The sequence below is a fragment of the Malus sylvestris genome, chromosome 2, assembly GCF_916048215.2.
Source record: "Malus sylvestris chromosome 2, drMalSylv7.2, whole genome shotgun sequence".
In the NCBI taxonomy this organism is placed as follows: domain Eukaryota; kingdom Viridiplantae; phylum Streptophyta; class Magnoliopsida; order Rosales; family Rosaceae; genus Malus; species Malus sylvestris.
The window spans coordinates 7,162,261-7,188,275 of NC_062261.1; the positions used below are offsets into that span (position 1 = coordinate 7,162,261).

Genomic DNA, 26,015 nt, shown 5'->3' on the forward strand with positions numbered 1-26,015 from the left:
GGTTTTAAAGGATTTTGGAATCTAGGGTTTTAAATGGATATTAGAAATTCTAAGGTTTTGGGTTAAAATAGTTTTAGGGGGATAATTGGGGGTTTGGGTTTTAACCCAACCCACACATACTACAAACACATACACACACACGCACAGCATGCATGTGCATGCATAAACACATACACACACACACGGGCACAAAAGCCCTTAAGCCTTATAAAAAAAATCAAGGCTTTAAGCCCAGCCCAAAGCCTCTCGAATTAAAAGGCTGGGCTTTAAGCCCCTTAATCAAAACCGGCCCAGGCCCTAAGGGTTTTAAAACTATCAAAACAAAATTTAAAACTAAAGGGGCTAGGGATTTTGGTTTAAGACCACACGGCCCTAAGGCCCGAGGAGGAAATGGGAGAGGCCAGACGGCCTGGTGCCAAGGAAGAAGAAGGCCGGAGCTGCTACAGCTCCGGTCACCTGAAAACGGGGGCTTCAAGCTCCAATCTAGGTACGAACACGAAGAACAAGAAGAGAGGAAAAGGTTTCTACCTTTCAAAGACCGTAACTCGGTCGGAGATGACCGGAAAAAGCTCCCAAGGTCCACTGTTCGTCGGAAAATGGGTGTGCTCACCCACAACGGTTCCGAAGCAAAAACCTACGTAAAAATGGAAGGTTTAAACTTCCAAATCACAACCAAACTTCAAGCTAGGTACGAGAGTGAGAGATTTGAGACTTACCCCTACTAAGAAAACTCGTCGGAGCTTTGCTCCGAACCGTCTATCTCGCTGGGTAGGGGTCCGGGGTTCGGGGAGAATCTCTCATGGGAATGCTAAGGTCCTAGTGAGTCCAGGGGAGAGAGAAGCGAGAGGTTGAGGGAGAGAGATTTACGGGAGAGCTGAGAGAGCTTCGGGAGAGAGATACGAAGAAGAAGAAGGTCACGGGGGTGGGGGACAGAGAAAAGGAAAAGAAAAGGGGTTTGATGATTGACACGAGGCAAATGAGGGTGGTAATATTAAATTTTCCAATTATTTAGGGGTGGTTGTAACATTATAATTTTCTTATTGTTGTCGGTTGTAACCGACAGCATTAATAAAGGTCTAGTAGTTGTTGTATTCATTTTTATACCTTTTCATATGAATCAAATTTTGTTTCATATTTTTTTTAAATTTCATTTTTTTCCTATAACTTATATTTCACAAAATTTGTTTCATATTTTTTTTAAATTCCATTTTTTTCCTATAACTTATATTTCACAAAATTTGATTAATATTTTTTTCATATAACTTTTATTTTACAAAATTTGTTTCATATTTTTTATTAAATTCCATTTTTTCCTATAACTTCTATTTCACAAAATTTGTTTCATTTTTTTTTTCCTATAACTTATATTTCACAAAATTTGATTAATTTTTTTTTCATATAACTTCTATTTTACAAAATTTGTTTCGTATTCTTTTTAAATTCCATTTTTTTCCTATAACTTATATTTCACAAAATTTGATTAATATTTTTTTTTCATATAACTTCTATTTTACAAAATTGGTTTCATATTTTTTTTAATTCTATTTTTTTCCTATAACTTCCTAGGCCATTATATAACATTAAATTAAATTAAGTAACATGAAACAACATGAAACAATATGAAACAACATTAAATAACATTAACCAACATAAAAATTATACAACATAAAAAAAAACATTTAACAACATTTTTAAAAACATAAAACGTAAACGCCTACTCGTCACTTAGCCGTTGGATTTGAATTTAAGTTGTAGTTTTAAAATAATAAATTATGTTTAGCCCTATGGTCCTTTGGCCCTCGGTTGGAGATGGTTTTTTGTGACAGGGCTAAAACGAGTCTTCTGGCCCTCTGGCCCTCGGTTGGAGACGGAGGCAAATATGGCCCTGTACTGTTTATTAAAATATTAATATCTTGGAGAATCTTGGAGGGTCAGAGGGCTCAAACGAGCCCTCTGGCCAGCCATCGGTTGGAGATGGCCTTAAGTTTTTTTATTTATACGTTTTATATTTATGTTCGTTTTTTTCTTCTTGGTCCATTTCTATCTTTCTTCCATCTCCATTCAACCCATGTCTCTCTTTTTTTCTCTCCAACTTCTTTGTATTTTTCTCTCTCTTCTATCTTCTCTCTACTCCTCCTCCTACATCATTATCTCTACTAGTATTGAAAATTTGGAAACTGATCTTTTCAAAGTGCTAGAATTTTAAAATTGATTTGTAGAAATTTGGAAACTAATCTTACAGAATTGCAAAGAAAATTTGAAAGTAATATTGTAGAAATGCATGAATTGTGAAACTAATCGTTGAAAATTACAGGAATTAATTTTTATGGATCTAAAATCAGTTTTACTTTTTTATAGATAGTGTCACTTTATAGTTTTGGCATGGTTAACTAAAAAGTCCATTGAGGCCATGGCTGGAATTTTAAAATTTTGGTTTGCTTGTTTTTGGGCTAGGTTTGTTGAGGTTTGAGCTTTTGTCTCTCCTTGAAATGATTCAAAACTAGTAAAGTTCTATGAAATATATTTTGTGTTGTTTTAGTGTTTAGAGATTTGGTGACCATTGTGTGTATTGCAAATTTTAAAGTGTGGGGCTAATGCTGGAGCTCCATCATGTTTATATGTTTATGAACTTAGCAGGACTGTGAATTTGTTGTTTATTTTTCTCCAGGGATTAGAGAAGGCCTCATTTCGGCGATCAATCCCTCAACCTCTCGCTAGTTGGCCCTATTATTGAGGATGCAAAGGCATTGCTAGACCAGATCACTAGAGCTGTCATCACCCATATATGCGGCCAAGCGAATGATGCAGCGCACCGTCTAGCCCGCTTGACACTACTTTGTAATCGTTTTTGTTCTTGGTCTGAAGAGCCTCCTTATCTCTCTTTTGTGTGTATCTCTTTGACCATTTGGTCTTTCAATGAAACACCGCTGATTTTCAAATAAATAAATAAATAAATAAAATTTGGCAATCGTTGAAGATTGGAAGGTTGCATTGAGCGTTTCTCACCCTTGACTTTGTCACATTGATATCGCGATCGCATACATTATCTGACATGCACGCAGTATATATCATTGTTGTCGGTGGAAATATAGGGGAAACCATGGCTGTAGCTGTGAAATCTACTGAAGAATTAACAAAACAGAAGAAACCTTTAACAAGACAGAGGCGAGTGGTTGTGACAGGAACGAGTGTGGTGACCCTACTCGGTCATGATTCTGATGTTTTCTACAATAATTGCTTGAGGGAGTTCGTGGCATTAGGCATTAGTGAGATAGAAGCTTTTGATTGCACCCAGTTTCCAGCAATAGAAGTCATGGAGACGTTAGATAAAGCAAAATGTGTGGTTTTGATTGGCTCAAGAATGGGTGGCATGAAGGTAAGCCCAGTGTTCTGTGCCTTTAATATCAGCATCTCTCCTGTTGTAAAACATCTTGTAAACGCAAAAGATTCTGTTCACATAAATTAAATTCCAAGCCAGATAATCTCACAATGATCCACAAAATCTGATTTTGGGACAAGATCGGATGTGTTTTTCATCACTTCAGTCATGTTTCATAAATCCATTTTGTGTTTTGATATTGAACAGGTCTTCTATTATGCAATTGAAGCTTTACGGTTTTCCTTTAACTGATATTTACTCTTACACACTTGCAGGGTTGGATGGTCCCAAACTATTCAACCTCTACTGCTTGTGCTACAAGCACCTTCTGTACTTTGAATTCGGCAAATCATATCATTAAGGCCAATGCAGTAAGTATTCCTACAAGCAGCTTCTGTACTTTTAAGTATATTATAATAACTGATATACAATTTTCTTTGAAATCTTACGCAGGACCTTATGCTCTGTGGTGGTTCAGATTCAGTGATGATACCTCTTGGTATTGCTCCCACTCTTTGCAAATGTTATTTCTTAGTTTTACTCGGAGTTGCACGTACAATAATCTTGTTCTTATGCAATTACTGGAGGAATGGGAGGCTTTGTGGCATGCAGAGCACGGTTTCAAAGAAACAATGATCCGACCAAAGCATCACGCCCTTGGGATAGTGTAATGCGTCCAATAACTATGCTACATTCATTTATTCTTTTATTTCCACTGTGATTGGTTATATGATGAAACTTCTGTAAATGTTGTTAAGAAGGAGAATGGTAAAAATCATTGAAGGGCATGTCATATATTGGTTGTCTCAATGTAAATTTGTGTTGGAATCTAGTCAGCTTCTTTGAAATGATGTGTCGTAATTTATAACTAAACCTAGTCATGTCTACTGAGCTTGAGAGTTGAGTTTATTAATTTTAGAAACGTTTAACAAGTGCAAAGTTATTGCATTGCGAAAGAATAAGTTTGAAACGTTTAACAGGTGCTGTTTTTAACGAAATCTTGTTTTTGGTTTTTGGACAGAACCGTGATGGCTTTGTTAGGGGGGAAGGAGCTGGCGTTTTGCCTCTGGAAGAGTTAGAACATGCCAAGGTATTTTCTAAATCTATGACCTTGGCAATGGCACTTGGGTGTCTGTCTGGATATCCTTTTTTTCTGTTAAGGTTGTAGGTGCAATGACCGTAGGGACGTTCTGTATCCTGTGGTTCCCTCAAGCTCTATGGTCTCACAAACACGTTTTCTAATCATTCATCTCTATCTTACTATGCAATATGGTGTTTTTTTATTTATTAATGTCCTTGGAAACAGGGGCCGGGGTTATTCTCTGCATTGAAAAGGCTTTAGAACAGTCTGGGGTGTCTAGGGAAGATGTTAATTACATTAATGTACATGCTACATCCACACCGGCCGGAGATCTCAAGGAGCATAATGCTCTCATTCAATGTTTTGGCCAGAATCCTGAGATAACAACACTACATAACTTGCGTTATCTGTTTTCTTAATTCCTGTATTTCCATGTTATTGTTCGATGAGATCTTTACGTTTTACAGTTGAGAGTGAACTCTACAAAATCCATGATTGGTCACCTACTGGGAGCATCTGGTGCTGTAGAAGCTGTTGCAGCACTACAGGCAACTTACGTGATGTTTTCAAATTGGAAAAACTGTACTATTTTTAGACCTTATGTGTAAGACCAGATACAATTCTTGTTTGTTTGGCTTGAAGTGTAGTTCTTGACATGTTAATTGGGTGGATGCTGATAGGATTTTTACTGCTTATGTGAATGCGATAAAAACCTCTTATTTTACTTGCAAGAATCACAAGGTTATTGTAGTATAAACGGATCTCGCAAGGTCATTCTCCACAGGGATTATTAAATAATTCGAAACAAATCAGATTCCAATTAATGATTGTAAAGTAGAAATTTAGATGATTGATTTTATAACCTACTTAAATTAAAAACGAATTTAACTATTAATGATAAGACAATCTGCAATATTAAAACTAGAGAGAAAAGAAAACAGTTTTGAGAGAAATCAAATTAAGAAAGCATTAGGGTTCCACCATCACCTAACAATCTTATGAATTTTTACCAGTTACTTATGATCTACACATGCCACTTTGAAGGTTAGATTTTCCTAATTCATATTCTACTTGGAACCTCCAACATAGAATGTATATCTAACATGCAACCCGTCCGGACGTTCGGATCAAATATGAACATGAAAGACTCATTATGCTTTATGAAAATCCTTTGAAAAACCATGCAATCCTTAAGACGTGATATTCATCCTAAGCGAAATTACAATTATTAATCACAAGAAGCCAGCGTCAATTTCAGGGAACCTTCCGACCAAAATTGCATCAAATTACTTTTCTAAAGATCCTAATGGTGATCAGACATTAAAACAATTAGATAGTTTTTATCCCGGTGATTAACAATTCAAAGTACGCATGCAATCGATCATAAGAAATTAAATAAAAATCACATATTCATGCTAAGGCTTAAGGCTTCGCCCTAGCAAAAGAAATTAGTTCCGCATATTCATAATTGAAATCATAAAAATATCTCTTAAGAAAAAGATTGAAAACACCTTCCAGTAGAAAATCTTCAAAACCCTAGCCCTTCTCTCTGTCTCCAATATTGCATAAAATAAAGCGTAGTCTAAAACTGTAGACGGCCAAGCAATATATCTGCTAAGCCACCACCCAAACCCTAACAAAACAAAAACCTAAATTAAATAATAAAATTCGTCTAAAACTGAACAGCCACGTTTTGGCCCATAAGCTGCTCCAAAACTGGCCCAATATAGCTGGATTTAATGTTTGGAATATTCTGAACACTTTTCCAGAAGGCCACGAATCCATCCGAGGTCATCTTGGGCTCCAAACACGCAATTTAAGCCCAAAAACGTCATTTTCCAGCTCTGCGCACTGCTTCTTTATTTCATCGTCAGAAAATCACCGCTTGGTGGAAAAATCCCAAATTTTTATACGATCAAGCTAAGTGACTCACGAACGTCCTCCAACTAGAATTACTCCAAAATTCGTCCATTTGATCATGTTTTGCTCCAGAGGAAGTCGAAAGTCCTATATTGAAAATACAATTCAAAGTATCAAAATTCTTCCAAAATATTAACCAAAATATACTAAGATTAGGGTAAAATATATAATATAAAATCTACTCATCAAATACCCCCAAACTTAGCTTTTTGCTTGTCCTCAAGCAAAACAAGACTCAAACAAAGATAAAAACTTAACAAACTAGACAACTAGCTAAAATTAACTGACAAAAATTTTCACCTTCAAAGTTGCAATCCATAGCAAATTTTAAAAACTAGAACATCTTTTCAAAAGTTCCAACCAATCCCACCACAGAGTCTAAGCCATTTAGAATCAATTAGAAAAGAATTCACAAACTTCCTTTGGTGTAAAGTGAACCAACATAATTAAGGAGACTCGACTAAAACCCTTACCTCTCGTCCTTATTTATTTCACACATAGTAACTTTAAATATAACTCTCTTTCTTTTTCTTTTTCTTTTTCAATTTTTTTTCTTTTTTTTTCTTCTCATGTATATAACATTTTTTTTTTCAGTAACAGTAGTGGTTGTGCAATGTCGGTTTACTTAAGCTTTCAATCCAACCCATGTAGCGAGCTTTAGATCAATGACTCCCAAACCACTAGGGCTTTAGGGCACTAGGTGTAGAACACCCCTAAGGACTTATTAACCCGAGCTGAAAAGGCTACGAAACCAACTAACCACCCTGCTTCATGCCAAAACTCTACCGTTTGACGCGAGAATCACTGCATATTAGGCAGGAATGGCCCGGTTACTAGGCAAAACCTCGGGTGAGACAATTATTATTTTTTTTTTCACAATAATAACTGACTTTACTTAAAACAAACATTAAAAATTAAAAATAAACTTAGACTAAAAACAAGTATTTCAATCTCACTCCCCACAAACTATGTTGGTGTGATGTGCAAAGTTCAAAGTATAATTCATGAATTAGTGTCTAAGCAACGATAAATAGAAAAGACTCTAATGTGGGATTAATCTTTACCATGTCCATTTGTTCTAACGTTTAAAATAATCTATGGATATTAACTTAGCAAGAATGAAAATTTTTAAACTGCACAAAAATTAAAGACCTAAAATGTTATTTTCCCACCCCAAACTTATTTCACACGTTGTCCTCAAGGTGTGGAAACTAAAATAAAAGAACCCAAAAAAAACAAAACAATAAAATAAAACACACAAAAAAAACTATTACTAAAAAGAACCAAGAAACGAAAAGAAGAAAATAAAATGAAATATATATATATATATATATATATATATATATAATAAAATGAAAAGAAAAGAAAGAACAAAACCTGGCATTGAAAACGAAAGGCTGGTGGATAAATGAGTGGCCACCTAAAAGCCACGCCTAGCCCATGCAGTGAGAAGTGTACAGCAGGCGTGATCTCTGGCTTTTATGTCAGCCCACTTGCAAAGGAACATTGGATTCCTTTCTTGGAAAAGAAAGCAATTGGCATGCTGTGTTGAAGGTAATGTGCAGCATCAAGCTGCTGTCTCTGTCAGTCATTAACACAGAGCCCAAACGGCTCTCTCCCCCTTTAATTCAAACCGAGGCAATTGAACAGGCAGAGGAAAGCTCCAACTATATACACGTGGCGCGCATCACTACATTTAGTGTGTTAGGATGCCAAAAGAACGGTTCAGATCACCCTCATTTCCCCATATCTCTGCTCTCTCTCCGTCATTACTCCAAAAAGAATGCAAAAACCTTCTCCCTTCCATTTAGTTTCTTTTTCGCATTTCTCTCGGATCCCATGTCTCTGCTTTCTCTCAATTTCCTCTCAGACCCCATCCATGGTGGAGCGACGCAGGCATGTCCGAGTCCTCTATAAGAGGGCTCTGGTCCGCAACACTGAGACCCAAACAAACAGATCGAAAACAGTTCGTCCAAAAAATCCTCCCTTTGCAGGTAAAAATTCTCCTTTTGTTCGTTCAAATGTAAAGATGTAGTTCCATTTCTGCTAACTTCGTCACCAAGAGTAAAATGAAAATGTTTGTAACTGATGCATTTGATTGTTCTATGTATGTCTCAGCTTCCTCCGTAGCCTTCCATAACCCAACAACACGCACCTCCGTGAGCAGTGGCGAAGCCAGAAATTGATGAGCGGAGGGGCGAAGTTAAAAGACTGCAAGGTTCAAAAGAATAGCAACAACCAAATTCTTTTATATAGTAATGTCTTCCATAATATATCAATACAAACAAATTACAATTGTTGTCGGTGGGGTTTCATATCATGAAAACGTCGCATAATAGGTTCATTATCAATAAAAGCAAATACATCTCTCTCAATGTAAACAAACATGATATCACTCAACCACTGATCTCCCATTTTGTTACACAATGGTGTTTTCACAATCTTCATAGCAGAAAAAACTCTCTCCACCAAAGCGGTTGCAACTGGTAACAACAAAGCCAATATAAGAAGCTTATACACTAACATATAGCTTGTTGTACAACTTTATTATGAAGACTTCTAACACCTCCCTCATGGACTCGAAAATTTTGGGGTCCTTTCTTCCAATTTGTAAACCCTTTCTTAGTGAAGACATCACTTCCAGTGCTACTCATTTGATCGAAATCATATTTGAAAAAAATAGCAATAATGGCAAAATGCAGCATTTTTTGATATACTATACTCCAACCACTTAAACTTATCAAACCAACCGATGATAAAACATCTTTTGTCGCTAACTTTTCTTGGCATGATGTGGTCTCTAGGTTGACAATGATCATTTTGAAGATAATGTCTACGAATTGCTTCACAATAATTAGTGGATAATCAAGCATTTGACGTCTATGTCTAAGGTCTGCATGAAGATTAGCCAATATTTCATCTAACTCAATGGTCTCAAAATTCGTATTAAATAATTTATTAGGGTTAGGATTATAAATTTAGAGTGCGTTTGTTGCACTAGGCTATCTCAGACTGGATTAACTTTATGGACTAAGCTGGATTGGCTTAGCATGAACTAACTTGTATAAGAATAATAAAACATTTGATGCAGTGTTGGACTACGTAACTGACTAAATTATTTTTAAAATCTAAATATTATTGTATCATTTTTTCAATTCTCTCACCTCTCTCCTGCTTTTCTTGTCCTTTTTCTTTTCTTTTTTTATTCTCTTGCTTTTCATTTCCAGAAGGTTCTAGTTTTCTCCTCTTTACTTTTTTGTTTTTCTTCCTTCGAATAGACCTGAGTTACAGATGATGCAAGCACCAAAGTTTCAGAAAATGCAGGCGTTGAACCTGACTTGTAGACGGTGGAGTCATTGAAGTTTTTGGCCTGGGCGTTTTGAAAAAAAATTGAAAGCAGCTCTGCTGCGTGCAGGGCAGAACCAGACAGCACAAAGAGCAGCAGCAGCAGGAGGGGAGGGGCTGGCCAGCACTCCAGCCTTGTTTTTCCGGCGAGGGGAGTGGCGGCCGCCACTCCTCGCCCTCACGTGGCTTCGCCACTGTCCGTGAGTACCTTGCCGTGGTGGAAAATCGGAAAAACGGAAACCCAATGGTAAAATCATCCTCCAATCTTGTGGTGTCATTGTCATTTTATTTGTTGGAGAGATCTGGAACAAACACTAACACCTGCATGTGGTTTATGAGTGGGAAGAGCCCTAATGGTTTCAAATCCGAGACAACAACACAAGAACAAAACGCTGAATCGCCGTCTCAACTCCACAAAATCATGTCTCCCAAGCCTCAAGCCATCAGAAATTTTAGTTCCATTTTGCACATGTCACGGTAATCACCCTTACCTAGTTCAAGATCCATGTCTCTTAGCTTGCGAATTTTTTTTTTTTTTTTTTTGCAAGTTATATTTGTGTGATGAGTCGCCGTAGAAGCTTACACAGATTTTTTTTTTCCGTAGTAGGTGTCCGAGATGCACAAAGAGACAGAAGAGACAAAGTCGAAAAGCTTTCAAACTCACGGATCTGCAAATGTAGAGGTAAAACCCGTAACCCTTTTTATTGATGGACTATGATCTGGTACTTGAAAAATAACCCCTACTGTGACTGAAAAATAACACTCAAATCCAGCATACACCCGTGAGAAAACAAGCTTAAGCCGCCGGTCTAATAGTCCCAGAAAGCAAAATCAACAGCAACTGTTGCGGCCTCTGTATGTCCTGAAGGTAAAGATCTCGATCGTCTGCTTTTGCTAAGCTCAACATTTACAAGTTCAACAACAGTTCATTAGAATGCCATATGTAACCTGTATGTACTCATATTGTTGGTCTTTATGTAGGGGTATACGGATCCATGATAGAGCCAAGGACACAGAAGTAAACACACAAGAGCAACGGAGGAAAACAGCACAGGCCGCATGACCCAGATCGATGCATCTGGGAACGTGTCGAAATGGGGACATCCCAATAGGAGTTTTATAAGCTGTTCTATAGGCCCACAACGCATCATTTAATTTTAAACAGTGTTCTAAAACGCGATCAAGGTGGCCGCCTAGGCGGCGCCTAGGCGCTTGGCGTCGGACCGCCGCCGCGATTTTTCCAAAAACGTTCAATAAATCGGCAAGGGGGAGGAAGAACACGTCGGTGTTTCACTACACAGCTTAGAAAAGGAGGGCGACAACATAAAATCTGAAGGAGAGAGAGAGAGAGAGAGAGAGAGAGAGAGAGAGCAAGAGAGCGTGAGGGAAGAGAAAGCGAGAGAGAGACCGGTAGAAGGAATAGCAGTGCAATTTCTGGAAAAAAAAACGAAAATTTTGACTTGGACTCGTCGGATTTCTTCGCTGGAGCCGGTAACGTTTTCGAGGATCTTTGCTGCGCTAGACTAGGTTTAGGGAAATTTTGGAAATTTTGCAGGGCAAGAAGATGGGGAATTAGGCGGAGAAGACGATGGAGAAATAGGTGCAGTATTCGAAGAAGAGAAGGAAGGCTGGAAAAGGAAATGGGACAGCTCAAAGCAAAAGCCTCCCGATTTCCAAGGCGTCAAAACCAAGCGTCAAAACCAAACCCTTATTGATTTCCACTACCAACTCCCCATATCTTATCTGATTGATTTCTTGAAGTTATAAATTATAATAAAAACAATTACTCATTTCACTATTAAATAATATATTATGTAATTACTACTTGGGTTTATAAGTTAAATTATAATAAAAACAATTACCCACTCCACTATTAAATAATATATTGTGTAATTATTTGGAAGATTTATATATAGAGATAAAAACTTTAACTGTATTTTAAGAACCTTCACTAGTTTTTAAACATGTCAATAAGAAATTTATTTAACACTTAAATAAACACACATTCTATTTTCTACTTTATGATGAAATTATATATATTTTAAGTATAAACAGACACTTATTTACATGAAATACAATAGATTTACTTAAATCCGCCTAGTCCGTCTAGCCGTCTAGGCGCTAGGCCCCAACCCACCGCCCGACTAGCGCCTAGCGTTTTTTAGAATCTTGATTTTAAACTCCAATCTTTTCGTGTAGGACCAACTGTTTTCTCCAAAATGTGTTTTAATTTTCTGTTTGAAATTTCCACTTGACCAGATGTCTGTGGATGATAAGGTGTAGCCACACGATGATTAATCCCATATTTTGCCAACAAATTAGCAAATGGTTTAGTTGGTGCTTCCCCCCATCACTAAGAATAACGCGTGGAATTCCAAAACGCGGAAATATAACCCCTTGGAGGAACCTCAGGACCACTGATCCCTGATTAGTTGGTGCTGCAATGGCCTCGACCCACTTAGAAACATACTCCATAGCGACAAAAATATATTGGTTTCCATGGGACGATGGAAATGGTCCCATGAAATCAATACCCCAAACATCAAATAATTCAACAATCAAAATACTCTGCTGCTGGGGCATCTCATTCCTTTTGGACTGGTTGCCGACCTTTTGACATCTATCACAAGCCTTGCACCAATTGTATGCATCCTTAAAAAAGTGTAGGCCAAAATAACCCACTCTGCAAAATTTTTTCTGCTATTCTTTTCTGCCCAAAATGTCCTCCACAAGCAAAATGATGAGCAAACCTTAAAATACTTTCCTGTTCGGTTTCAGGAATACACCTGCGAATAATCTGGTCTGGGCAATACTTAAATAGGTATGGCTCATCCCAGAAATAATGCTTCACATCAGACAAAAACTTCTTTTTTTGCTGCAACGTTAAATCTGGTTGCACAACCCCTTTAACCAAATATTTAACCATATCAGCAAACCATGGTGTACGGAATTGGATGAAATAGCTGTTCATCTGGAAAACTCTCACTCAGTGGTAGGGAATCCTCTTCTGACGATGTGGGAATAATTAATCTAGACAAATGGTCAGCCACCACATTTTCCCGACCTTTTTTATCTCTGATTTCTAAGTCAAACTCTTGCAATAAAAGAATCCAACGTATCAATCGGGGCTTAGCATCTTTTTTAGACAACAAATATTTCAAAGCTGCATGATCTGTATAAATAATCACTTTAGCCCCAACTAAATACGAACGAAAATTTTCCAATGCAAAAACAATTGCCAACAATTATTTCTCTGTCGTAGCATAGTTTTGTTGTGCATCATTTAAGGTTCGACTAGCATAATAAATAACTTGGGGAAGTTTATCTGTCCGCTGTCCAAGAACTGTCCCCACTGCATAATCTGATGCGTCACACATCAGTTCAAAAGGTAAGCTCCAATTAGGAGCTGCAATAATGGGTGCTGTAGTGAGGAGTGTCTTTAACTTCTTGAAGGCCTCCAAACAAGCCTCATCAAAAATGAAAGGGGCGTCTTTAGCCAATAAATTACACAAGGGTCGGCTAATCTTGGAGAAATCCTTGATGAACCGTCTATAAAACCCGGCATGGCCAAGAAAAGATCGAACACTCTTAACAGTTGTCGGGGGTGGCAACTTTTCAATTGCATCAATTTTAGCCTTGTCAACTTCAATCCCCCTATTAGAAATCAAGTGGCCCAAGACAATTCCCTGCCTAACCATGAAATGACACTTTTCCCAGTTTAAAACCAGGTTGGTCTTAATGCATCTGTCCAGAACTAAAGATAAATTCTGCAAACATTGGTCAAAAGAATCCCCAAAAACGGAAAAATCATCCATAAATACCTCAACTACATGTTCAACTAACTCGGTAAATATGCTCATCATGCAACGCTGAAACGTAGCAGGCGCATTGCACAAACCAAAAGACATTCTTCTATATGCGAAAGTCCCAAAAGGACAAGTTAATTGTTGGAAAAACTGTACTATTTTTAGACCTTATGTGTAAGACCAGATACAATTCTTGTTTGTTTGGCTTGAAGTGTAGTTCTTGACATGTTAATTGGGTGGATGCATCCAAATATCAATCTGGAAAATCCAGATGAGGGCGTGGTATGTTGTCTTCTGTTCCCTTGTCACCCCTTTCTGGTATATATTGTCCAATGAAAGTGTAGTTGGAATCCTCTCATTCTGTCAGCACATGAATGCAGGATACAACCTACTAGTGGGTTCAAAGAAAGAGAGACTGGACGTTAAAGTGGCATTGTCTAACTCATTTGGGTTCGGTGGCCACAACTCATCGGTCTTGTTTGCCTCATACAAGTAGAAACACAGATCTACTGTGCTACTCCAACCTTTGCTGCAATCATACTGAAGGTATGTTTGCGTACAGCCACCTTTTTGTTAGAACTTAAAAGGAATTGTGATATGTAAATAAATCAAGCAAAGTGTCGGGATTCTTATGAAAAATTAGTAGTCCGAAACATAATTCTGCAGTATTGTGACTCTGTTTGAGAGTTAATATCTTTCAACTTGAAATCAACATAGTAGAACTAGTTACGAGCACTGTCACATATTTCTTCAACAATGAAATCAATGATGTTTCTTTGTTTACTTTGCTTGCAAATTAAGCAGAACTAGTTATCTGCAGATAAGACTGAATCCACATTGAAGTAAGCGCCCAAGAAGTCTCCTTTGTATTTGATCTTCACTATGGTCGGATGGATTGCGGCTATGAAAACTGAATCGCTCGAGAAGACTGTTGAGGTGGCCCCTAAGTAGAAAATATTAAGAGCTCACCCAATGGTTAACAAGAAATACTTGTGCTTGTTATTGTTGGAAAATTTCCCTTTCCATAGCCACAGTAGCGTTTGATCCCTTTACGTGTCGGTCATTGAATCACTGCTACGGCAATAGTTGCCTTGTTTGATTTTGGTTTTCTTGTCCAAGTAGTTGGCTGATCAGATAATTGTAATGAAATTTAGTCTGCAGTTGGATGACTTCACGTTCTTTGAGTTCCGACCTACTTGTAACTCTCACTCAGGGAAACACAAAACCCATTTGCTACATATTTGGCTTGAAACCGTAGATCTATGCAGTCCGTTATTCAGTTCGGTGGATATTATACTTGGGACCTGTTCGAACTTCTTTATTATGTCTCTACACTTTCTAAACTTCAAGCCTTTAGCGGAGAGGGCCCATATTACCTGCCTAACCCCTATTTACTTGCATGACCCCTGTAGATTTTACCCTATCGGCCCTGCCGCCACGCCGCAGAACGGGAGCTCGTGCTCTAGCTGAGAAGCACCCTCCATCCACTTCCCCCTTTCCGTGTGCCCAAAAGCCCGCCCTCCCAGTTTATGAGCCCCTTTCCGATTTCCTCACCCAATCTCATGAGAAGCAAGCCCAGCAGACTCAGCCGTAAGATGTTATGACTAATAAGCATTTAATCACAACCACTCTTCGTGACAAACAAAAAACAATAGTAACAACTAGCGACTGTAACGAAAGTCTACTGATCACAACTTCAAATCAAGACAAATATCGTCAATAGAAATCCACCAAACTATGCTGGTTTGTACATTATTATGAAAACGTACGCAACGGACTTCCAAACAACCATCTAGCTAGGAACTTCCAATTCAGTCCTCAAATGCCAACAACGGAGAAAAGCTTCTACAACATTTGCTCTTATATAATATTAGTTTCCATCTGCAGAAACAAAGATGAATTTCATCTGTAGGTGGCTTCTTGTTAGAAAAAACAGAAACCACATTTGTTCCTAAAGACACCGGTGGCTCAAGTCCATTTTAACCGGTCACAACCTATCTCAACCGGACCACTAAACAGACCCATGGGCATAAGTGGTTTCTGAAATGGATGACCCGACATTTTATGGGCCAACTCGAACATATGAGCATAGGTGACAGGCGTGAGTCGTGACAAAATATGTATATATTAACCACTGTATATAACTAACAACAATTCATTACTATCCGGTGCAGAGAGAAGAAAGAACCCTGTGGTTTTGTATGAGCATGAATGAACTAGAGCAGTCGGCTCTTCACCTAGTTTTCTTCTTGCCGCCTCCTTTCTTCTGAACCCGCTTTTTAAACTTCAAGCCTTTAGCAGAGAGGATAGCCGAGGCACTCTGCCCTTCCAGCTTCTTCGTCATCTTCACCACACTCGATATCCCTTTTCTTGCGGCCGCCCTGTGCTCTGGTCTACGGCTCATCATCTTCCTATCGAGTGGCCAATATGCATATGGTTCAAGCTTGTCCTTCCTCTTCAAATCCCCACCAGCTTTCTTGCTGGCGTACTCTTTGCCGGTGGCAGCCCATCCAGATTCTGATGTCTTCCTGCGCTTTTGTGTTTTCTTTGAGTTTACAGACAAGTGGCTATCCACTTCACTTCTTGCATCGTAATCAGGTTCAAATGGCTTTTCCTTGTATGATTCTGCTTCGTCGCGAATTATTAAGCGCCCATCAGGGTCTAGCTCTGGCCCATCATCAGAATCCATCTTTCGCTTTAACTTATCAGATGTTCTGAGTGCGGATCTTGTTCTTTGCCGATCAAGCAGATCAAGTGGTTCATCTTCTAGCTGATCAAGCAAGTTCTTATTATTTGTTCTTCTGTAATTCAAACATTTGTGTAAGTTAATTTCGGGCAATTGGATTGTGTAGATATCAAAATGGATTGTGTTATTTATCATAACATTTCTAGACCATCAGAAATGATCCAACGAACACTACTAGCTGTAGCTACCAAGACCATGATTGATGCAAAGTGTAGTTATCTAAACATTGCAATATGAACATCAAATACAACCTACCGTAATGAAGATGCTTTAGATTTGAACTCTGTGGACGCCTTGCCACGCCTGCCCGAGACTGTTTTGGCATCCATATAATCTGCATTGCTATCCTCAGTTTCTTCGTCATCAAAATCAGAAAAGATTTTTGTATGGTTCCACCTGCTTAGCCTGAAAAGAAGATAGAAAATAACAATATGTTAGAGGACATGAAGTTTAAAAAATATATATAAACTCAAAACATTAGAGTTAAAAATGAGATGTAAAAATTTCATTGGCAAGTACATACATACATGATACATGTGTGATATGTCTTTACAATAAGAATAAATACGCAAACATGTGAGTTGTGCTCACGCATGTATTTAACTTTTAAATTATGAAAGAGTAAGACCTGGATGTAGTTGCTTTGGACACTTGAGATCTAGCTTCCTCAGATTTAGAACCCATCTTCTTCTCTTTTCGTTCCTTGAGCTGTGTTCAACAAGAAAATAGAAGATCAGAAACTAGTAGTAAGTACCCCTGGAAAATTCACTCTAGCAGATGCCTATCAACAAACCTTCCGTATGTTCGTAAGTAGTTTCATATGCTCTTGAGGCATCACAGCCTTAACAGCATCAAGCCCACATTTCTTGACGAGCATTTATAGAAGAAGCTTAACCTGAAAAAAATATTTGGTTTTGAACAGCAAGTGATAAGAAGTTGGGGAAGTTCATTAAACCAACTGAACTCAGTGTCTGAATTGTCACAAACATACTGACAAGGAAACTACCTTGGCTTTGAAATGGGTTTTAGTAGCATCTTGCCACTTCAGCAAGCCTTCCACCATACTTTTCAAATGCAACTGCAACCCCTCGGCTTGTGATTTGGCTACTAATACCTTCAACAAGCCCAAATTAGCCTGCAAAAAAGAAATAACAAATAGGTCAATGATTTATCAAGCAGTGCACTCAAAATAACTGATAACGCCGAAATGCTGATCCAAAAGAGAAGGGAACAAACTTTAGTTATTTCTTTGTTAAGCTCTGAAGGTCTCGGGAGAGGTCGCACTTGGTGCGATGGCAAGTGCCTTCGCCCATGAGCGGTAGGTCTCGGGTTCGAGACTTGGGAGCAGCCTCTCCATAAATGGGGGTAAGGCTAGCCGACATTCACCTCTCCCAGACCCTGCGTAAAGCGGGAGCCTTGTGCACTGGGTACGACCAAGCTCTGAAGGAGGAGAAATGTGGATGGGAGTAAATTGCTGGCACTTGAAACAAGGTCAGAAAACTCATAAGCCAACCGAGCTAAGCCCTTCATCGCAGCACAGATCATATGAGGAGTTTCACCAGCTACCTGTGACCATAAGATTAAGCTTAGACATGCTGCAAATTTATATCAATTTCTGCTTTCCCACAGAAGACCAATTATAGCCAAAAGAATATCAGTAAAAAACCGCAGCAGTGTCTGAAACAATATCTAGTACCATGTTAAAAAACTGCTGCAGGTTTTCTCTCTTCCCGCCAGTCTCCTCATCTCCACAAGCATGGCCAATTTGGACAAGGAGACTGCAAAGTCAGGTAGAAGTGAGACTGCCAAGTCAAATAGTTGTGCCCTGCGGTTAAGATGGAAGAATTAATGTCAGGTCAGTTATCCTGCTAAGAGAAAGAAGTAATAACTCAATTGTGAAAATGAAGAACTAAACATAATAGACATAAAAACAAAAAATAAAATAAAATAAATAAATAAAAGATGTACCTTGTGGTATTAGAATCTCTAGAACTTTCTGCTTTCCTAGCCTCTTCTGTAACCTTTAAGAGCTTCATCAATGTACTTCTAAAGTACCTTGATACAACTTCTTTATCTGATATTGAAGCGAATTCACCAATTGTGGACTGTAAAAGGTGCAAAAATAATTATTTTCAACTTCACAAAATACTAATCATGCAAAATTTATCAACAAACAAGCATCTAGCAAAAATTGTATTCTTATAAATTGGACCCCGTATGGAAAAAGACAAGAACGTTAGGGGAAACAGGGGGGGGAAAAGAGGTGCAAATGTATTTAAAGGTCAAAGAGAAATCAAAAGAAAGAAGAAAAAAAAGAGACTGAAAGGGGTAATATTTTAAAAAAGGGATGCAGCTTATACAGTGAATCAGTTCCATTTTATTCATGTGTCTTTCTTGCTCAATTGTGTTTAAGTTCTTTGAATGTTCACTACGAGGTACCTAATACATTTAAGTAAAAAGATAACTCCCCTCTGCCTCTCTTTCGCTTATAAAGAAATGTGTTTATAAAAGAATGTATCATGGTTTTAACAAAGATAGGCATGATTTGTAGGAGAACTGCATTTGTTACACCAGTAGGATATGTGTACTAGGCAAAATCAATGCGGAGTTCGCATTCTTATCAAGTATTTTGCAGGACAAATAAACAAAATACGTGTCTACAAATAACCTCAGTATGCTTAAGTACCTGCAAACAGCCTGCATCATCCTTGGTGGTATTCAAGAAGACGCCTGACAGAACAGGTAGTAACTTGCGTGCTGATGACTTGAGCACGCTCATGTTACCTTCTGTAACTTCAGGGGTATAATTGGCCATAGCTCTATGTCTGGCACTACCTACTTCACTATCAGACAGATCATTCACTTCAACAATTTTCTTATTTTGTTGAACAAGAATCTGCAAGCTCAAGCATATTATTCCACGAATCTCAGGTTCATCTTGAAGGGCACTGCACAAGATTTGCTGTAGATCCTTGAAACTTTCAGCAGTATCAGAAGCATAGTTGCAAAAGAAGGTAACAATGACCACAAAGCGTGTACAAGTGCATCTGAACTCCTTGATGAAACAATACGTCCTTGTGACTCCAGCTGCAAATATAATACATAACTAAAAAATTCCATCTGAAATAAATACTAGCATCCAATCAGTTTGAGCTGTTCAATACCTTTCTGGATTTCTCCTTTATGATTCCAACCATACCCAAAATTGACTCCATAAAGAAGCTCAAACGTGCACCAATAGTATACTGTTTCAGTATTGGAAAGAGCCAAACATTCACCTGACTTAGGTCTTCGGCCTCCAAATTAAGAGGGAGAAGACCTAAGAATGTTTCAGGTCCCATTGCAACAAGAGCCGATCCAAAGCATTCATGCAACTATATATTAATAAAGTCATTCGATTAGTAAATGTTGCACTAATTGAGTGTAAACAAAGACAAAACCACACAAGAAGCTTCCAAACAATCTTAAAAAAAAAAATGAAATGAGTTTGACTTGCAACCAAAAAACTAGTAAATGATAATAGTGGACATAGTAAATGCTAAGGTTCATATATAGACGAGTTTGCAATATAGGGATCAATAAGATAACGACAAGTAAAGTAATTTTCATTTGTTACTCAATAATATGGAATAGACCTGTTTCCTGAATGGGAAATCTTCATCAGGTAACTTCTCCATCTCTGCCGAGCTCTTGATCGCACCGCTCATGAAATAAGAAGAGTATACCCCTGCATGATAACAGCTGTTATACCTCTTATATCAAATGGAGATAATAAGAACTGAAAAATAAATCAGTTAAAAATGAGAGAAAAACAGTCAGATACATCAAACGTAATACCAAGTTTATCAAACATTGCTGAAACAACTTGAAATGCAAGGTCCCAGACACCCACGTAGTGATAACCAAGTAAGCTTTCAATAGCAGCACACACTTTTTCAATGACCGTTGGCCCAGACTTCCTTGCATCATTTTTGCCATTCATTACAATCTGGTCAACTCCCTGTTTGATCAAGCTTTCATCAATGCAAGCATGAATGAGACTCTTAAATGTGTCCGCTGCTGCGTGTATAGCCTCTTCATGCTCAGAAGCCAACACATCTGCCAAAATCAAAGAAAAAACACGACAGAACTTTTTGAGTTTTGCTTTCTACAATAGAACGGATATAGACAGGAACTTAGACGAAGATTTCTTTAACGAATAAGAAGGTAAAACATACGCAGCTAAAGTCAATGGAGGACAAAACATTACATACCTTTAAGCGCATTGAATACAAGAGGGAGTTTAACTACACATATTTGCCTATTAAGGGAATAAACTTTCCCCATTCCAGTACCAAGCAAGCGAGCTGTAAATGTCATGCCATCCACAGACGTCTCATTCGTAGAGACAGATAGAGCTAATGAGCATAATAGATCGAGCAACACTTCAGGAGAAACGTCTGCCGATGGATTGAGACAAAGTATATTCAAACTATCTGTTATGCGCTTTGTAACAAGTGGTTGGCGCAGTTCCAAAAGAGTTTTGTAATACTTGAGGACGTTGGTTTTGCACTTGATTGACATAAGAAACAGACACTCTTTCAAAGCATCCATAACATACAAGACTTCCTGGGCTCCCTTGGGTCCTTCACTCGCATCTGCCTTTGACCCACCGGCAAGAAGAAGAAACCTTTCAAATAAGTTAGTTATCCCTTCACTTGCAGGTGCAAGAAGCGGCGTTCCTTGAAAACTTTGCAACACATCATGAAGACACAAAGGAGATTGTCTTCTCACCTGTTTTTGAATCCAATCAGCACACATTCACATACATGTAACAGAATCGAAATCTGAATTCGATCATAACAATCGATATTTACCAAATTACGCAACAATTGTGCCGTAAAGTCGTTTGATAAGCCTCAAATTCATCGAATTTATATAATAAATGACCGGAATAACCTGAATTCTATCCAAAGATATATCGTGGTTCACCCAAGTTGGGCTACGTCCACACTGGTGTCGATTCTGTTTCACTATGTAAATGAAGGTTACAATATACATGAGCCATGAGGTCTTGAACCACAATCATCTTCTTATGTGTTCGAAGATGTCCCTCACTGTATTTTTGGTGATTCCTCTCATGGTAAATGTCTTACCACTACTAGTCTGCCCGTAAGCAAAAATTGTAGCTGTCAAAAGAAAATGTGGCAACTTAGAATCGGCAGAAGACCATGTTGCACAGGATATAATGACATAGAAGTCTACGAGTTAGTAGCTAGAATGTTCAGTTACCGTTCATTCCTGTGAGTGCAGATAAAGCAACATCCTTGGCTCCTTCCTCATAAACCTTCTGAGTTGAGCACATCGGGCCAAAAACCTTATCTGTCGCATTTAAATCACAACAAATGAGTTACTTTTACTCTCTCAGAAACTTGACTCCGAAGAAAACAAAAAGGAATGTACCAAAAATTACAATATCGTACATCAAAGTATTTTCACACATCGAAACCTCTGTGCGGTTGACAGAATTCAGCAGCGAACAAAATAAGATTAGCGAAAGCACAAGAAGAATACAAAAGTTTTCATGTAATGCCTACCAAAGGTGTACGGGTTTGATGGCCGCTCATGATTCGGTTTCTTGAAAACTATAGTGTGCCCATCCAAGCAGTCCCAAGCTATAAGATCATACATTGCCTGCTCTCGCCTGTTCAGCGGCCTCAAACGAACGGTAACCAACCTCTCCATAAATGGGGGTAAGGCTAGCCGACATTCACCTTTCCCAGACCCTGCGTAAAGCGGGAGCCTACGACCTTTTTTTTTGACTTTTGAGCCACCCGGAGTGGAGCACGGAGTCCTTCGTAGCTTTAGCCGACGGAGTTGCTGGTGTCCCCGGCATCATCTTCACTTACTAACCTCCACTCTAAGAACAACAGAAGCCAAATCAATCAGAATCATTACCGATCATAAAAATTCACATTTTCGATCTAGAACAATCCAGAGAATTCCTAGTGGTGACAAAGATACTACTTTTCTTGGATTGCAAAATTTAACCGATACAAATTGGCGAAAACAAAACTCTAGCTTCAACAACAGAATCAAAGCATTAGCATAAAGAAATCATGTTCATCGACAAAACCTAAAACATAAGTCACAAAAACTGAATCTATCAGACTCGTTTCGAATTCTTGAAATTTTTTGTCGTCTCAACAAATTTAACCTGAAAAATATTAACACTATTTTTTCACAAAAATAAAATCAGAAGAAAAGAAATCTTTAATTTCAACTTCATGAATCTAACAGCACTGCGATCATCATATATGTATACATATGTAGGTAGAGAGAGAGGGAGATGCTTACTGGCAATATGGAGTTCTTGAAGGTTAAGGGAGACGAATAGTCGGCGAAGTCCAGAGAGAGAGAGAGACGGAGATGGAAGTAGTAACGGCTATTTCAGACGTGAGTGGTAGTGTTGTGTTATTCAATTTCGATCCTCTTCCAACATTTCCGTCCGCTTAGCCGCACCTGAAGTGCCAACATAAATTATTTGTTTCCTAATTTTTGTATTTCTGGCGCCTGGGTGTTGGCCGGCAGGGAGGCCTGAGTTGGGACCCACGTCGGGTTGGAGACGCGTGTCACCCGTGCGGTAGTCACGTTCTGAGTTCAACGGGAAACGGGGTGATAAAGAGTAATGTTGTAGAGGAAAAATTTGGAAACAAAATTTATGGGTAAATTACATAAAATTACCTTAATTATTGGGTTAGTCACAGTTTCATACCTTTTTTTTTTTTAAATTTCAATGTCATGCCTCATCTATGAATTTTTCATAATTTCATACCTTCCGTCAGTGTTCTGTCAATTATTTCGTTAAATAGTGACGTGGCTTGAGACATGACCCATTCTCTATTAAAAAATTAATAAAATATTAAAAAATTAATTAAATAATAACTTTTAAAAAAAATCATCTAATTTTGTTTTTGCATGGGAACCACCCTTTATCCCCTCATCCTTTCTTCCCCCTCTCGTCTTCCCCAAATCCAAACCCAGATCCCACCCACCCCTTACAGCAATCCCATCTGCACCCAACTCCTCCCCCCCGGACCCTCCCTCCCTTCTCTCATCTGCACCCACCCAACCTCTCCATATCCATCCTTCCCTCAACCCACCCCCGACGCTCCCTCCCTTTTCCCTTATTTCTCTCATCTACACATCCATCCACCTCGCCCCCCCCCCCCCAAATGACGGTGTGGCGATTCTGCCCCAACAGACCCGCCCCTCAAAATCCATGGTCATCAGCACAATCTTCGGCCACCGCCGCGGCCACGCCTCTCCACCAAACCCACCCTCATCTTCAATCTCTCGGTCTCGACCCACCAACTAGTCAACGAGATGCGATTCGGGCTCGTCTACGTGACCCTCAAATTCGATGAGTCGGACTGGCCTCAGCTCGCTGATTGCCCGCTCCGATCCGTCCCCATTTGGACCATTCACTGCAACGGTCGCAAACTCGGGTCCGCGCAGAGAAGAAAAGTGAGCGAGAAGGTGGAATTGATGCTAAAGATGATGAAGTCGACAATGGTTGGAGCCGGAGTAATGTTGGCCGGGTTTTGGGTTTGGGTTGGGTGTGGTGGATGGGATTGTTGGAAGAGGTGGGTGGGATCTGGGTTTGGGTTTGGGGAAGACGGGAGGGGGAAGAAAAAGTGAGGGAATAAGGGGTGGGTCCCCATGCAAAAAAAATGATTTTTTTTATTTTTTAATATTTAATTAATTTTTTAATACATAGCGGATCTCATCACAAGCCATGTCACTATTTAATGGAAGAATTGACAGCAGAATGTATGAAATTGTAAAAAAATTGTAGATGAGGTATGACATTGAAATTTTTAAAAGACGGGGTATGAAACTATGACAGACCCAATAGTTGAGGTAGTTTTATGTAATTTACCCAAAATTTATAAACTAAATGATGTGTCACCAATATGAATGAGCATTTTTATCAACACTTAAATAATAAGTCAATCATCAACTTTCATGTCATTTAGTTTCTAAAATTTTGTCTCCAAATTTAGCCTCCTTAGCATTATCCGGATGATAAATGTCAGGACGTCGAGCTATGAGAAATCGGGACAAGCCTAACAACAAAGCCCAAAATAAAAATAGGCTCGCCAATTAAAGAAGAGTCAAAATCATTTTGTTTAGAAGTGCTTTTAAAAGGTTTGAAAGTATTTTTGAAAGTGCATTTTAGCATAAACACTTGAAGTCGGGAAAATAGAGTTGTTCGGTTCGTTGTTCTTCCATGCTGTATTGGTCCCCTTTTTGGTCTCAGTTCCAATTCCAAATTCGAAAGTGAAATATAGACATGTAGGTACATTCTCCTCAAACATTTCATTATACTCCCGGTTGGTATCTTTATCGAGTAAACAATAGGTATTGGGCAGTCACTGTGTCATCCTCAATTGTGAGACTTGAAGGAGATTAAACGTACACAATTGGCTTTGGATAGGCGTTTTAAAAAATAAATACTAACTACTGTGTTGTCAATTAGCATTACGGTCTAGTGGTATTTCTCTTTACTTGTAATTAAAGGGTCATAGATTTGATTATCGTCAAAAGCAAAGTTAAACTACATTATTATGACTAGCCCACTCTAGGGATGGGCAACGGTTATGACGGGCGGGTAACTGCGGTTATTTATCCATAACCGTTTACCCGTTGGGTAATTGTCTAAACGGTTATACCCATACCCATAACCGTTTATAAACGGTTAACCATACTCATAACCGTGTACCCATTTACCCGTAACCGTTTAGTACCCGTTTACCCATTTATCATTTTTTAACGCGTTTGTCCTTTCTTTTTTACCATTTACTTCTTTTTTACCTGTCTATTTGTTTTTTTAACAACTTGAAATTTAACTCGAATTGTATGCTATATGTTTTTGCTTGCAATTTCGGTTGGATTATTGTTGAGTGGAGGGAGGAACTGAGAAAAGGAAGGCAGAGATTGTTCCAGGTGTTCTCTTTATTGATGAGATGAATATGCTCGACATTGTGTGCTGTGCATTTTGAATCAAGCTTTGGAGAATGAGATGGCTTCGATATTAGTTGTTGCTACCAACAGAACTACGACCAGAGGCACAAATTATAAATCCCCACGCGGAATCCCTGTTGATCTCCTTGATCGCCTGTGTATTAGCATAATATATATAATGGACCATGAAATTTAAAATAGTTAAGGAAAACTATATTATATTAGCTACAAAAATCATGCACTATAGTCAATAGCATTGATCTAAGTTTTGTCTAATAAGGAACATGATTTGTGTTAATTTTACATATATAAAATAAGTAGGTAAATGGTTACCCTTTATAACCACGGTTAATATCTATAACCGCCCATTTAAATTTCGCGGGTAAACGGTTATATCCATAACCGTTTATTTATCTAAACGATTACTCATAACCATAACCGTTTAATTTAAATGGACGGGTAACCGCGGTTAGCCATAACCAATGGGTATTTGCCCATCCCTAACCCACTCCCTCACCTCTTAGTATAAATACTATTGTTTGTTATAAAAAAAAAAATAATTGCATTTCTCCTTTCTGAATTTCTTCGAATGTGGCTCCAGTTCTGGACCACTTGGTGAAAAAAGTCCATCTTTTCTGGCAATGACACCAATTGCTCACATTACAAAAGGTGAAAAAAAGGAAAAAAAAAAAAAAAAAAGGTTATCAAGTGGGAGAGTAATACTCTCCATCA

General features: G+C 38.4%; 4 protein-coding genes and 1 pseudogene across 35 annotated transcripts in view; 2 read left to right on the top strand and 3 right to left on the bottom strand.

Annotated features, from left to right (window-relative positions):
- The window catches only part of LOC126607462 (disease resistance protein RPV1-like), a 147,080-nt gene that overhangs the window by 64,033 nt on the left and 57,032 nt on the right, over positions 1-26,015 (top strand). The window lies entirely within an intron of this gene.
- Positions 1-26,015, bottom strand: part of LOC126607681 (uncharacterized) — an 88,150-nt gene that overhangs the window by 31,102 nt on the left and 31,033 nt on the right. The window lies entirely within an intron of this gene.
- The window catches only part of LOC126607617 (uncharacterized), a 90,433-nt pseudogene that overhangs the window by 29,371 nt on the left and 35,047 nt on the right, over positions 1-26,015 (bottom strand).
- LOC126607777 (uncharacterized) overlaps positions 3,038-26,015 on the top strand; it is a 68,235-nt gene continuing 45,257 nt past the window's right edge. Inside the window, exon 1 of the mRNA XM_050275507.1 lies at positions 3,038-3,143. The gene's annotated coding sequence lies outside the window, so the exon portion shown is untranslated. The remainder of the gene's footprint in view (positions 3,144-26,015) is intronic.
- LOC126607743 (uncharacterized) lies at positions 15,641-17,412 on the bottom strand. Its single transcript, XM_050275472.1, has 5 exons — positions 17,284-17,412; positions 17,071-17,172; positions 16,906-16,985; positions 16,533-16,682; positions 15,641-16,332 (listed from the first exon to the last, which is right to left on the bottom strand). Exons 2-5 carry the CDS (start codon positions 17,152-17,154, stop codon positions 15,765-15,767), a joined length of 882 nt encoding a protein of 293 aa, XP_050131429.1. The 5' UTR covers positions 17,155-17,172; positions 17,284-17,412; the 3' UTR covers positions 15,641-15,764.